This window comes from Bombus fervidus, chromosome 15, assembly GCF_041682495.2.
Source record: "Bombus fervidus isolate BK054 chromosome 15, iyBomFerv1, whole genome shotgun sequence".
Taxonomy (NCBI): domain Eukaryota; kingdom Metazoa; phylum Arthropoda; class Insecta; order Hymenoptera; family Apidae; genus Bombus; species Bombus fervidus.
This window is the reverse complement of record NC_091531.1, coordinates 9,115,702-9,128,521: the sequence shown is the minus strand read 5'-3', so window position 1 is coordinate 9,128,521 and position 12,820 is coordinate 9,115,702. Positions and strand designations below refer to the sequence as shown.

Genomic DNA, 12,820 nt, shown 5'->3' with positions numbered 1-12,820 from the left:
TTTATCTACCTACTACTACGTATCCTAAAAACCTATTGATATCATCTATACATTCATTTGAACATAGTCATAAGTCATCACTTATGTTTAGGTTAGGACTGGTTTAGGTTTTTGGTGATTGGGGTTAGGTTAGATGTAGGTTGCTTTTCATTTATCTACCTACTATTACGCATCCTAAAAACCTATTAATATCATCTATACATTCATTTGAACATAGTCATGAGTCATCACTTATGTTTAGGTTAGGACTGGTTTAGGTTTTTGGTGATTTAGGTTAGGTTAGGTTAGGTGTAGGTTGCTTTTCATTTATCTACCTACTACTACGTATCCTAAAAACCTATTGATATCATCTATACATTCATTTGAACATAGTCATGAGTCATCACTTATGTTTAGGTTATAATTGGTTTAGGCTTTTGATGATTTAGGTTAGGTTAGGTTTACTTTTCAGACATCTTTTTGAGAAATTCGTAATCTAGGGTGAGAGAATCTAGTAGTTTTTACAGCCACTCGAAGATAGCCATTAAACGTCACTTAAGCTTAGGTTAGGATTATTTTCTAGGAGTTTTCTTGATAAATCCCTAGTCTGCGATAAGAATCTTAGTACTACCATTTGTACGACCACTTAAACATAGTCATCAAACACGCTTTATCGATGGTATAACTACCGACTTAACAATCCAAACAACATAACTTTTAACAGTCTCCTTGTCCACAGTGCTCCGCTATTTCGGCACTATTCTGATTGCGTTTTTCAATTCGAACCCCGAATGGAACAAACAAATAAAAGTAAGCGATAACAATGATCATTGGTGAGTATCGTGGAGGTCGTAAAAGTGGCCGATTCGACGTTGCGTCTCAAACGATACAGAGAACAGAACGATCGGACGATGTGGCACCGAGCTTTAAAAGATCGCCGCGAAACTCTTCGGATCATCGAGAAACGATAAAACGTCCGAGTTGTCGTGGCAATAATCCGGAAGTTGTAGAATCGATCCTGAGAGCACGTCGCAGCTGCCAGATCGGAAAGCGTTTATGGGCTAACGAGTTGGATTTTTCAACGACCCTACTCGTAGAAATTGAAGTATTTTTCGACGTTTTGAACCAGTCGGCGAGAAGAGCGTACTTTTAGAAATTTTATTGCAATTTTTAGAAACGGAGATTTAATTGATACGAGGCATTTTGAATATTGGATAGTGGATGTGTAATTTTAGTATCGTTATTTTGCTTAGAATAATCCATATAGATTCTTTCGTTCCTCCAGCTACTTGAAATTTGTCGTTTCATCAAGCTTCTAAATATTTTGGAATATTTCCATCTTTTAGTATTTTCCGTTCTAAAGTTTCGACTCTCCCAAATCTTTCGAATTCTTCGAAATGTTCGTCTGAGAACTTTTCAATCTTTCGAAATCTGTTATTTCAGCGAATCTTTTTACCCAGCCCAACTTCAATCTCGCCCATTAACTTTTTCAATTTCCTAGGACATTTCGTTCAATCAATTCATCGTATAAATCAATTTTCCCAATTCGTGCATTAAATTTCAGCGTTCCTATATCGAAAACATATATTCACTATAACATTCACCATAAAATTTCTGGCGGTGAAAATTCTGAAAATTGTAACATTGTACAATATCCATTATTATACATCGTAAAATATAGAAAAGAAAATTACAATATAACGTAATAACATTATACGATATTAAAATAATACGAAACTAACGCATCAACAGGTACGCTCAAATTCCAAGTCTTCCAAAAACATCGTGCGTTAAAATATCCATAACTGCGATCACTAAAAATTACGCTCGGAACATTGTCTCAAATATCCAAACAACATTTCTGACAGCAACATCGGTACATTTAAACTACCCTCAAAAAAAAAAAGGAAAAAATTCAAAAAATAAATAAAAAGTAGAAATTCGTCGCCTTAGCCAGCACGAAAAAAGAAGAAGAAAAAATGTAAAAAACGGACGAAACATGAAAGGGGTTGGGTAAAAGTTACGAGAGTGGTCGAGTTGGGTCGACAAAAGCGGTCGGGTTCGGCGCGTTTAACTCCGAGCCGTTTGCGGTTCACGAGCTGAAGGGCAGAGAGCGTTCCCTTCGCTTCCGGTTGCCTGATAGTTACTCCAAATGCGATCACGAGAAACCGCTCTCGGATACCGTGTCCGCGGCTTCGTTGACATGCATACAAACTTGGACAACTTTCGAATTGTAGATCGGCTGCATGTACAGGCCAACGTGGAAAACTTGGACGAGGGTGTTCTTCCATCGAAACAGCTCCAAGAGACGCCTTTCAGACCTTGGAGAGGCTAGTTGCTTTCTATTTTACGAAGTTAATCGACCGAGTATTCTTCTGCCTTGATGGGAAATTTGGAAATTTCTGGCTCCTTTCTTTCGAACAAATTTTTCATTTAGTTTATACTTTTAGCGGGGCAGACTTTAGAAGATTAATCGTTCGGCGACTGTTTTGCTTTGAGAGGAAATTTGAAAATATTCAGACGTGTACACCGTAGTTTACAATAAACGCAGTTTAGTTATGTTTTAATAAGTAAGAAAAAGAGGAGTATTTTATTTGATAGAGGAATGAACGCAAAAAAGAAATGAAAAACACGCATACGCGGTAAAATACATTGGGACAAAAATATCGGATAATACGGTAGAATAAATAACAGTTGAAATATAGAAATTATTAATTATCAATTACAAATAGTATTGTATTCATACCGATTTCCTAACAAAAACTCTCTTTTATAATGGTCTAATAACATTCTACACGAGCTTGTAAGGCTTTGCTACCAAAAGCGTGCGACTTAATGTAAGAAAAACATCCATTAGTGTATCTTAAAGTTACGGCGAAGTTCCAGACGATATTCTTGGGAACAGTCGATTTATAAACGTCAGAGACCAGCGCACACGCATCTCCGTCCTCTCTTTTATGAACCATGAACCGCGTTCGAAGTGTACGAATGGCTAGCTATTCGCGTTGCGAAACGTCTGAACTTGCTGATGCGTGCGTTTCACGCATATATATTTATCTTTCGAGTCTGCTTTTATGCTCGCTCGCATTGATCTCGCGCTTTGAGACCATCTCGAGGCTTAAATAACGAGCAACTGTCGATAAACAGACGTACAAATGTACAAGATACAAATGAGCGCGAGTTTCTTTCGTGGAAAAGGAAATAACAGAAAGAACGTGCAGCGTTGTTTCAGACGAATTTTGTGCACGCGCGAAGAAATTTGGTCTCTCCCATATTAGATAAGTAGAGAAGATTTTAAAATTTTGGTTAAATTAAAGTTTGGGTATGCAGTGAATAGAATTGCTGATTTCTAGTTTCCTGGGAATATCCTGCTGCCTTTTATTTTATTTCAGCCGAATTTTAAGCATTTTGCCAGACTTTCATTTTCAGTTCTTCGTTGATATTCTTACGCTACGTGTTATCGTAGTAGTTTGAATTTCAGTTAGGTTACATTATTTAATCTTAGTTTCTATTCTTTATACTCTACGCGATAAATGTTATTAAATTCTGCAAACTACGTAAGCTTGGTCGTATCGTCAATCGGACCTCTTTCGACCTAAAAATAACGAAGAATCAATTACGTCAAAAGAAATGTCATCCAAAAAGAAAAATATGGACGTTCGATAAGAAGTACAGGAGGTAGCCAGAAACGAAGGTAAACTTCATCCTCCCAGCCAGCAGGAAGCTGAGGAGGATGTAAGGGGTGGGAAACAGGAAGCAAGGGAGAGACAGGAAGAGAAAGAGACTACAGTGGAAGGTAGAAGTTGCGAAGCAGAGCTAAGTAAGCAAGGTGGCAACTAGTAGGGACACAAGACAAGCTCGAAAAGTTTTAAGTAGCTACGTGATACTACTTGCCCCCTCTTGGACCAGTCATCCCTTCTCCACCCTCTATCTAACCGCCCTTGTCTCTATTGCGCCTTGAAGTTTGTCTTTTCATCGTGTACAAATGCCTGGGAATCGCGTGTGTTAGTACACTTGGTTTTATCTTTTCTTGCAGATTTTCTCAGATGTGAGTGTATTTAAGAGCGATCCCTGTTACGTTAGAAAGAAGTTGGAGATGTTGTGTTTTCCGAATGGACCAAGTGTTCGAAGGAGTTTGTTTGATCGCAACGGCGTTTGGATATTTCCTTTTTCTTGCGCGAAATCGTTTAGCAGAACTTTATTGTCTATCGTAGCGTTTTATTTGGTGTCAAACGTAGAATAGGAAAGAGAGTTATTTCTTTTTTATTTGTCTTATCATTCGACTTTATAATAACGGAATTTTCTTTTTCTTTGTTACAGAGAGATAGATTGCTATAGGTGCATCGTCATGCACATGAAGCATCCGAATGTTCTTCAGTATAAAGAAAGTAAGTTTACCTGCCTTAATCGATTTTAAACGCGTATTTTAAATGTCCGCAGAAATTGTTTAGTTATCGAAAACGAAGTACCGAACAATTTCACTGGTACGTTTCAATGCCAATGACGAGAATGTTAATTAATATTCGAAAGACAGGGAACAATGTAGACAGGAAAAAAGGGAAGGAAATAAAAAATGTTAATTCTCCTCGTCGATTCTTCTTTTTCAGCCTATTGCATCACAGCGTCGCCAAAACCTACTCTGCCATTCATATGCAGCGAGTTGAGAAGCGATGCCATATTAATTTCCCTATTTCGCACGGGGGCAGCTCCGATGCCCTGTCCATTTAAAGGGCCCCTAGAATTCACGTATAGTCACGGCGAAGGAGAGTGTAAGTCGCCGTTATCAGCGGCAGAAACCTGCACTCAAGAATCGCGATTGCTTTTCCGCTACCAGGCGTGTGCCAATGTGCTGTCCTCTGAAAGCGTCGGTGAGTATACTTTAAAGCTCTTCTGACTTGGAAAATTTAGATTTCGTAAATTTATCTCCATGTATTGTTATGCATAAAAATTACACGTTCGTAGAAAGTTGAAACGTATAAAAATGTTGAAAATCTGCATAATATCGAGAAATATAGAAAATATGCTAAATAAGGTACTCGTCATAACATCTATAGTTTCAAGCAACTATTTACTCGTGTTAATAAAAATATGAATTTGCACGAATAACCACGATCTGTTCGACGATATCTTCCTTTCTGTATTCTTCTCCAAATAAATATATTTTTTCGAGAACAAATTTCGATGAAGGTAAGATAAATATCTGCAATATTTGTCCATCAGGTAGTTTCACGCGAAGAACAGTAATTTTTCTTCATGCACCGAGAAATACCCAATGACGACGTTAATTAACACGACACGCAGTGGAAGAGAATCTGTGACGGTCAGTGAAACTTCCGGCGAATGATTAACGGCCCTGTCAATTACCATTTGTTGCTGCTACCCCTTGTCCGACCGATTTTCCGCGATTATTATACCAAGGGAAAACGCTCGTGCCGCTATAATTCATTCTACGCGGCTGCGGTGCGGTTTATTAACGGTTAGAATATTTCCGTCCATAATTTTCTCCGCGGACGATTTAGCCTTCCTCGTAATTGGAATCGTTATGCATCGCGGTGTAATTGGGGGAAGCTAATGGTGGTCAGAAGATTCATGATTCAACGATGAGGATTTTTATTCGATGACCGAAATTTCTGCAAGGACATCCAGTGCCTTGAAACAAAAATAAAATACCATTTTCTTTTTTTCTTGGTAGCTTTGAAGTATTCCTGTAGCTTAGCATTTGACGTAAAGTCGTCCTAAATAGCCTCAAAGTATTATTTCTTCCACTATTGGGTAGTTTAATGGTGTTTCGAATTAAGGTTTGACGAAGTTTGATCAGGTTTGAATAAATTAGGAAACAGTTCTGCGGAAATCCTATTTGGCAGAGATTTGGTAATTAGAATTTTGGTTTTACTTTTATCTTAAAAAGATTTACGAGTTAAGATTTGTAATTGAAGCAAAGTGATGCATACCTAATTCGACGTAACGTTTGATTTTGTTCGAAGATGTGGAACTAGAGTGCCTAGCCACGTGGAAGGAGAGCAGCACGCACAATCTAGTGGCGAGGTTGCACGCTCCGCGGAAAACTAGCGACGAGGACAGCTATAGATGCTTCATCTATGAACAAACTTCGAACAATTCGTGGAATTTGGCGCAAAGCGAGGATGCCTCTTGTACTGGCTTGATCAGCGTTAAGGAGGCTGCCAAGACGTTCAAGATGAAACAGAGTAAGTGCTTATAAACAAAGTTTATATACAAAAAATCCCGATACTTGCAAAATAATCTCTAGTACGGCAGCGCCAAATTCTTCGCTACTAAAATACACTTAACTGACAAATTAAAACCACTCTTACGAAATGTTCCTATAATATCACTATTAAATTTTCAATTGTAAACTAGCTTAATGTAGCATCATTTGTAGGAGAAAGCCCACTCACGAAGCAATCTACAGAAGGCACGCTTAATTCCCAAGTTAAAACTAGTCTCGTAAAATATCCCTATAATGTCACTATTAGGTTTCCAATACTCAAACTGTCAACGCAAAAATCCCTATTCGTAAAATAATCTCCGCGACAGTACTCGGTAACCAATCTGATACCATCGTTGGGAAAAGTCTATGACAAATATTAAAAAATCATTTAAAATCATAATATCGTCGTTTCTACAAAACACTTGGAACATTCGTTTCATAAAAATCAATCTACCTCTGTCCGATTCGCTGATAACCAATTCCGTGCACGTGAAATCTCTTCCAACATCCATGTAATCGAAGATATACGAAGTGACACGTACACCACCACAGTGTGGCCAGGTGAAAAGGAGCGATCCTGCGGGCAAATTGTTGGCACATCGACGTTATCGTTAACTGATGATCGTGCGTCTTGGCGCGGGGAAAACCGCGGGTACCGATAGCACCAGGGCACGAAGAACGTAAACTATGACGGTGTCCATGGACACCAAATCGGATTCTTGGGCCGCGTGTTATCGGCACACTGGCGCGGCGGTCGACGTCAACTACTTGGGGTATTCCATGGTATCGCATAACTGCACGTAGCCTTGCTAGATTGCGATGATTCTGCCCTCTGCAGCCATGGTTAACCAAATTGAGGCGATCACCAGCATCGTTCGATCCTCTCTCAACATTCTTGGGATTGATTTTACCTGCAACCGCGAATCTTTGATCGGCCTAGCCTGGAATTTTACCGCAAATTCTTGCCGAGAGGTTAAAAATCTCCGCTCTGAAACCGAATTCCTTGCGTGGCTACGTTGTATAGGCTTTATAGGTCGTGTTTCTGCATTTTTGTCCCGTTTTTTTTTTTTTTTTTTTTATAAAGCTAGGCGCAGATTAAAGATTCCTATATTCTCCGGATAGTTTTCCATCTAATCGTGAGTTTCCATCGTCAAAAATTTTCTTAACGCTCGATGGTCTCTGTCTTTGAATTTTTGCCTCGTTGTTTAAATATCCTTTTAGGCAATTTTTCATCTAACTGTGGTTTTTTGTCGTTAGAAGTTTCTTTCCGAAAAATTTACAACAAGATTTAAAGAAATTAACAAACCATCTCTTTCGTTAAAAGTTTGCTATGAAAGGAATTATTATAATGTTCTTCGTGGAGTAAAAGAACATCTCAACGTTCTGACATCTGAAATGAAATTCTTGGGGGTTCATCGTACAGCTCGATCGTTCATTACCATTTTAATTTATCAATCTTCGGTCAGAGTGGAGCGGATCATCATGGTCGATCGGCCTGTTCGGTTCATTGCCCCAGTTTCGGTTTAAATACACCGTTCCTCGTATCCTGTGAAGCTATGAACGTGGATACGAGTAGACAGTTGTATTAGATGGAGATGATCTTGTTGCTGGTTTTGCGGTAAACCGCTTCCAGTTGAATTTCCCGGATACATGACTGATTGCGCGATCCTGCCACTGGCCAGGATTTATTTTCAGATATTTTCTGAACAATAATATAGCACACAGTTCCAGAATATTGTTCCAGACTTAACAAATTAATTTAACAAATTTAGTAAATCGATTGAATCTTTAATGCGTTATATTTAATTATTTATTTGTACGATTATAACCTTCTTATTTGGGTATTTTAGTTAAAGATAAAAATGAAACCTGATTTTCTTATGCGCAGTGCATTTAAGAAAATTCAGTTCAATCCCTATAAAAAAATCTGTAGCTTTAAAAACGCTGCCTTACGCACAAAGGAATATTATACACAGCGTAGCTCGTAATTTGCAGTCGCGATTATTTCTTTATTAATCGAACGCGTTTTTTACACGTATTTGAGCCATTTTCGAGTTTCAACCGAACCAAATCGCGACCATAGGACAGCAACGAGATCGAGGAAAGCGGGTTGCAGATCCCAGGGACTAATCTGCCTTCTGGAAAGTTTAAATGGAAACGCCAGGGAATGGGGTTAACGAAACACTCGAGCCAATGTTGCAATAGAGGCGTGGAAAAATTGCTAAGCTGCTTAAACGCTCGAATCGTTTGCTCGAAATTTCGAAATTCTTCCCCTTTTTTAACAAAACATCCCGAATTTCGAACCGAGCACATTGAAATAAAAATTGATTTAATACGATAATTGACTAAACTGTTCGATTCACGGATGAATAACTTGGTGCAGGTAATAAAACGAGAAATGATCGAGATATAAAATAACACAATGTTATTCTTTGATTTTAATAATTATATTCTTTCTGCAGAGAATTGTCCTAAGCGTAACGCGAATCGATCCTCATAGAAAGTGCTACGCAATGTGTCAATGTTTAAAATTAAAAATTTGAACCAAAAGATTGTTTATCAGTTTTATTTAAATTTTTGTATATCACCGGTGCTCTTCTATAAAATTTCTAAATAGAATAATTAGCAAGATTTAATAAAAGTTATAATTCCGGTACGTAAAATCACGAGCCACGAACCAACTTGGTTTTACACAAAATGACATTAATAAGAGAGATTGCTAATTTGAGTTAAAAAGAAAGTTTAATAATTCGCAAGACAATGAAAATGGAATAATTTTCCTAAAGGCGCAAATCGTATGTTCAATTATGTGACGCGAAAACAACGTCTAAATTCCTTCTATTCTGCATCCTATACATACGCAGGAAACAAAGTGACGATAAAAAAGCAGGAAGGAAAATCTCCAAACAGAAACTTTCCACGTTACACTGAGTTACTTTCAAGTTTCAATATTGTTCCAAGGTATTTACGGTCCCTTCGAGATATTTCCTTTTTTATTCCGTCTCGAATTCATTTCGTTCTCCTCGAGAGAAGAGATTGCGGTTCGATGCAAATCAAGGATCGTCCCCGTCCATGTTCTACCACGCTCCAAGACCAAATATAAAAAGGAAAACCACCACCATAAAATGGTGAACTCGGAGGCGTGCACCGATATTATTTACAATATGATTGAACAGCTTTCTATAAAAAACGAAAAAAAAGACGTTCTTCCCGTCTCGTGGGAAATAATAGGCGACGGGCTAAATTCACTTTGCCTGTCGGTTTTACGTGTCCAGAATCGCGATAAAAAATGTTAGACTCGTGACGAGGTAACAGGATTTTATGATAATTGATTTAACGAAAAATCGATACGCATAATTTGCATTTAGAGCGAGCGAAGGTTCTTATTATATGATTATGGCACATTGTATGGAAATCTGTTTTGTTACTTGCTTCGTATTTTTTCATTTTTATTTTTGGCATAACGATTATATCATAATACTAATTGCGCTATAGATTTTATATAGAATAACTCATTTGGTAATTACACTGAAAATTTGTTCGATGAAATACTCGATTATAGAAATAAATGGCAAAATAATAAATATAAATTTATGATTTATGTAAGATGAAAGAAAGGAACAGAAGAAAAAGTAAGTTGGTAGGTAGCATAATAGCGATACTCCTAAAGGAATGCAATAATCCAACATAAACGCGAGTCCTGGTCGCCTACAAACAGTTATCGCGTCGATGGTCGACTGCTCACAGCTATCAATCACTGTGCGCGAATTAATGGACCGTTAAAAATGCACAGGCGTCGAAGTATGTGGCGTACAGGACGCCTCCGCTGAAAGGCGATCGATACCTCGATGGGACACGCATGTTCTCCCACTGTCTCGCCGAATTATCATTAAAAATTGTCACGTCTGATTTCATTTTCTCATCCTTATTTCATAAATTTCTCACTCGTTCTTTATTCGTCGAGACGTTCGCATAATTTTCAATCGAAAATTAAAGCGAGAACCTGACGATGAATTTTTAGAAAATTTGAAGCGAAATAAATTTTTTCTACAATTTTTTATTACAATATGAAATGGTCGAACGAAATTAAATACGGAGTTTATGAATGTGTAATTTTCAGTTAAAAATTGAAATTAAAATATGACAAGGGACAACAATTACAAATATTTAGAAACAACACAGTCTAATGATGTATCTTACAATTTTTATTGTTGAATGACAATAAAGATACAATTGTTCGCGATTTTGTGAAGAAGCAATTTGGAAATATAGAATTTTATTGACACAAGAGGAACAACGAAAGCGTAAAATGAGAGAGACTTACGAATGTTTAAAAACCCTGTCATTAAAATGGATTATTTTGCAATTTTCATTATAAAATGAAATGCTTTGATGAGAATGAAAGAAGAATTTATATTCGATATGTTGGATCTGCGTTACTTTGTGCTGTATTTAAAATAAACAGTGACTCATATGAAATTATATGACGTACCTATGCACGTCTCGTCATATACTGACTCGTACTACTGAAATCCAGTAATATTCACGTTTCTCTTCGTTTCCATCTGTCGAACGTAACTATTTTTAAAACTTCCATCTAAAATGTGTCTCGGTTAACAATTTTCTACAATTCTACTCGAAAAGATACACAACCAACCCTCGTTTTTCTGTACTCCTTCGGTTACTTTCGACTTGGTCGCATATCTGTAAAATTCAAAAATATCTCGAAGAATTTCTTCGAAATACGAAAAAATTGTTATTGGTACGTGATTTCCTGGGGATATCAAAAAATGTATTTGTTAAAACGAGAGCAAAATTAATTAATTAATCGCAAGTGTAGAAACAAGTGGCAAACTAATTATCAAAAATAAATTAGAACCGTCTGTGGAAAAGCTTGTGAGTTTCTGGATTATTTGGAAGTACACGTAAAATTTCGTTTCTCTTGCTTTCATCAGAAGATACCAATTCTTTTACCGTGTTGCGTATGAAAAATCAAATATGCATGTACTATAAAAATGTTATTGAATTACAGAGGCTATTCTGTAAAATATAAAAAATACGATAAATATAAAAAATACGATAAATATAAAAAATGCAATAAATATAAAAATTCGAGGAGTTGAAATCTTGTTACGAGGTTGAAAAAGAAAGTTTACAGTCATTACAAGCTTTAATTCGTCCAATTTCCGTTGAAATCCTGTCAGCAAAATTCCAAACTATCGTTCTCTTAACTATGTTGCGTAACTTCGTAACAATAACGAATTAACAGGCTATTCGAACAACTTGGAAATTATTCCATCTCCCCGCGCCATGGAATAATATTTTTAATTAGTCGGCTCGTTTCGTAATTGGGCCAGTGCAAATGGAAAATTAAAATTCTAGCTGTTCGTCTGCTATTCAATTCTGGATAGACTCGACAGTCGTGTAATTCAATTTGTAACAGTTCAATGATAAAAAAGTACAAAGATTATGATATAAAGGAAAGAAGGAGAACGCAGTTTAGGTGTAGCTCGTTTATCAGAGGTGGAAGACTTGCTTGGCCAACTTGAAGAGCTTGGAATGAGTTTCTAGTTGCATTATACGCTTCGAGAATAGCCAAGGAATAACCGTGTTAGCGACAGAGTTGCATTATTTCGAGAAGTAAAGCATCCATCGCGTCTTTCGACGTCTAACTGCGTTTTACTTCGATTCTTAGGTTGCATTTAAAATTAGTAAATCGATACGTAACAGGCCAATGTCTGTTAAACAATGAAATTGACGAATTGGTAAATAATACGCGGTAGAAATATTCACTGGAATTATGAAATTTTTCTCAATTCTAAGAAATAACACGTAATAATTTTCTGACAAGGTATCGCTCCTTTCCTTCCAGAAAATTCAACCGAACGTTGCTCCTATCCATCATGGGTGGTGGACAATAAATTGTGGGTGGCTCTGGACCCTATAGCATCTCGACTACAAGCGTCACCTTACAATCTGACGATTGTAAATCGACAGGAGACTCGTCTCGTGTGTCACTCGGTAGTCCCTCTCAACGATCGTCATGAGCATCCTGACAGAGAGAATCAGGTGCAGTACGTCGCCAAGGCTACCCTCGATTGGTAAGTTTCTCAGTCTTCAACTCGTTATTAAAAGTTACTTAAACTACGATTGCGACATGCAACGATATTTCAACAAAAGATCTACAATTTCAAGCTCTGAAGCTTGATTGACAAAATAGAATTTAGGATTCATAATTTGGCACTCATGACTCGGATCAATAACGTGGGTCCCGCGAACTAGGACCCAAAGTCTAAAGTCTAAAGTGTAGAACATAGACATGAAATCGTGAAATCCAATTCAGCAAGCATAGTCTATAGTCTAACGGGTGAAGCTCTGAAGCTTGATTGACAAAATAAAATTTAGGATTCATAATTTGGCACTCATGACTCGGATCAATAACGTGGGTCCCACGAACTAGGACCCAAAGTCTAAAGTATAAAGTGTAGAACATAGAAATGAAATCGTGAAATCCAATTCAGCAAGCATAGTCTATAGTCTAACGGGTGAAGCTCTGAAGCTTGATCGACAAAATAGAATTTAGGATTCATAATTTGGCACTCATGACTCGGA

General features: G+C 37.3%; 1 protein-coding gene across 5 annotated transcripts in view; it reads left to right on the top strand.

Moving 5' to 3' along the window:
• Positions 1–12,820, top strand: part of LOC139995122 (uncharacterized) — a 325,767-nt gene that overhangs the window by 276,754 nt on the left and 36,193 nt on the right. For all 5 annotated transcript variants that reach the window (XM_072018308.1, XM_072018309.1, XM_072018311.1 and 2 more), the window contains 4 exons: positions 4,300–4,367; positions 4,587–4,847; positions 5,964–6,185; positions 12,081–12,309. In XM_072018308.1, the coding sequence (XP_071874409.1) occupies positions 4,300–4,367; positions 4,587–4,847; positions 5,964–6,185; positions 12,081–12,309 (780 nt within the window). The remainder of the gene's footprint in view (positions 1–4,299; positions 4,368–4,586; positions 4,848–5,963; positions 6,186–12,080; positions 12,310–12,820) is intronic.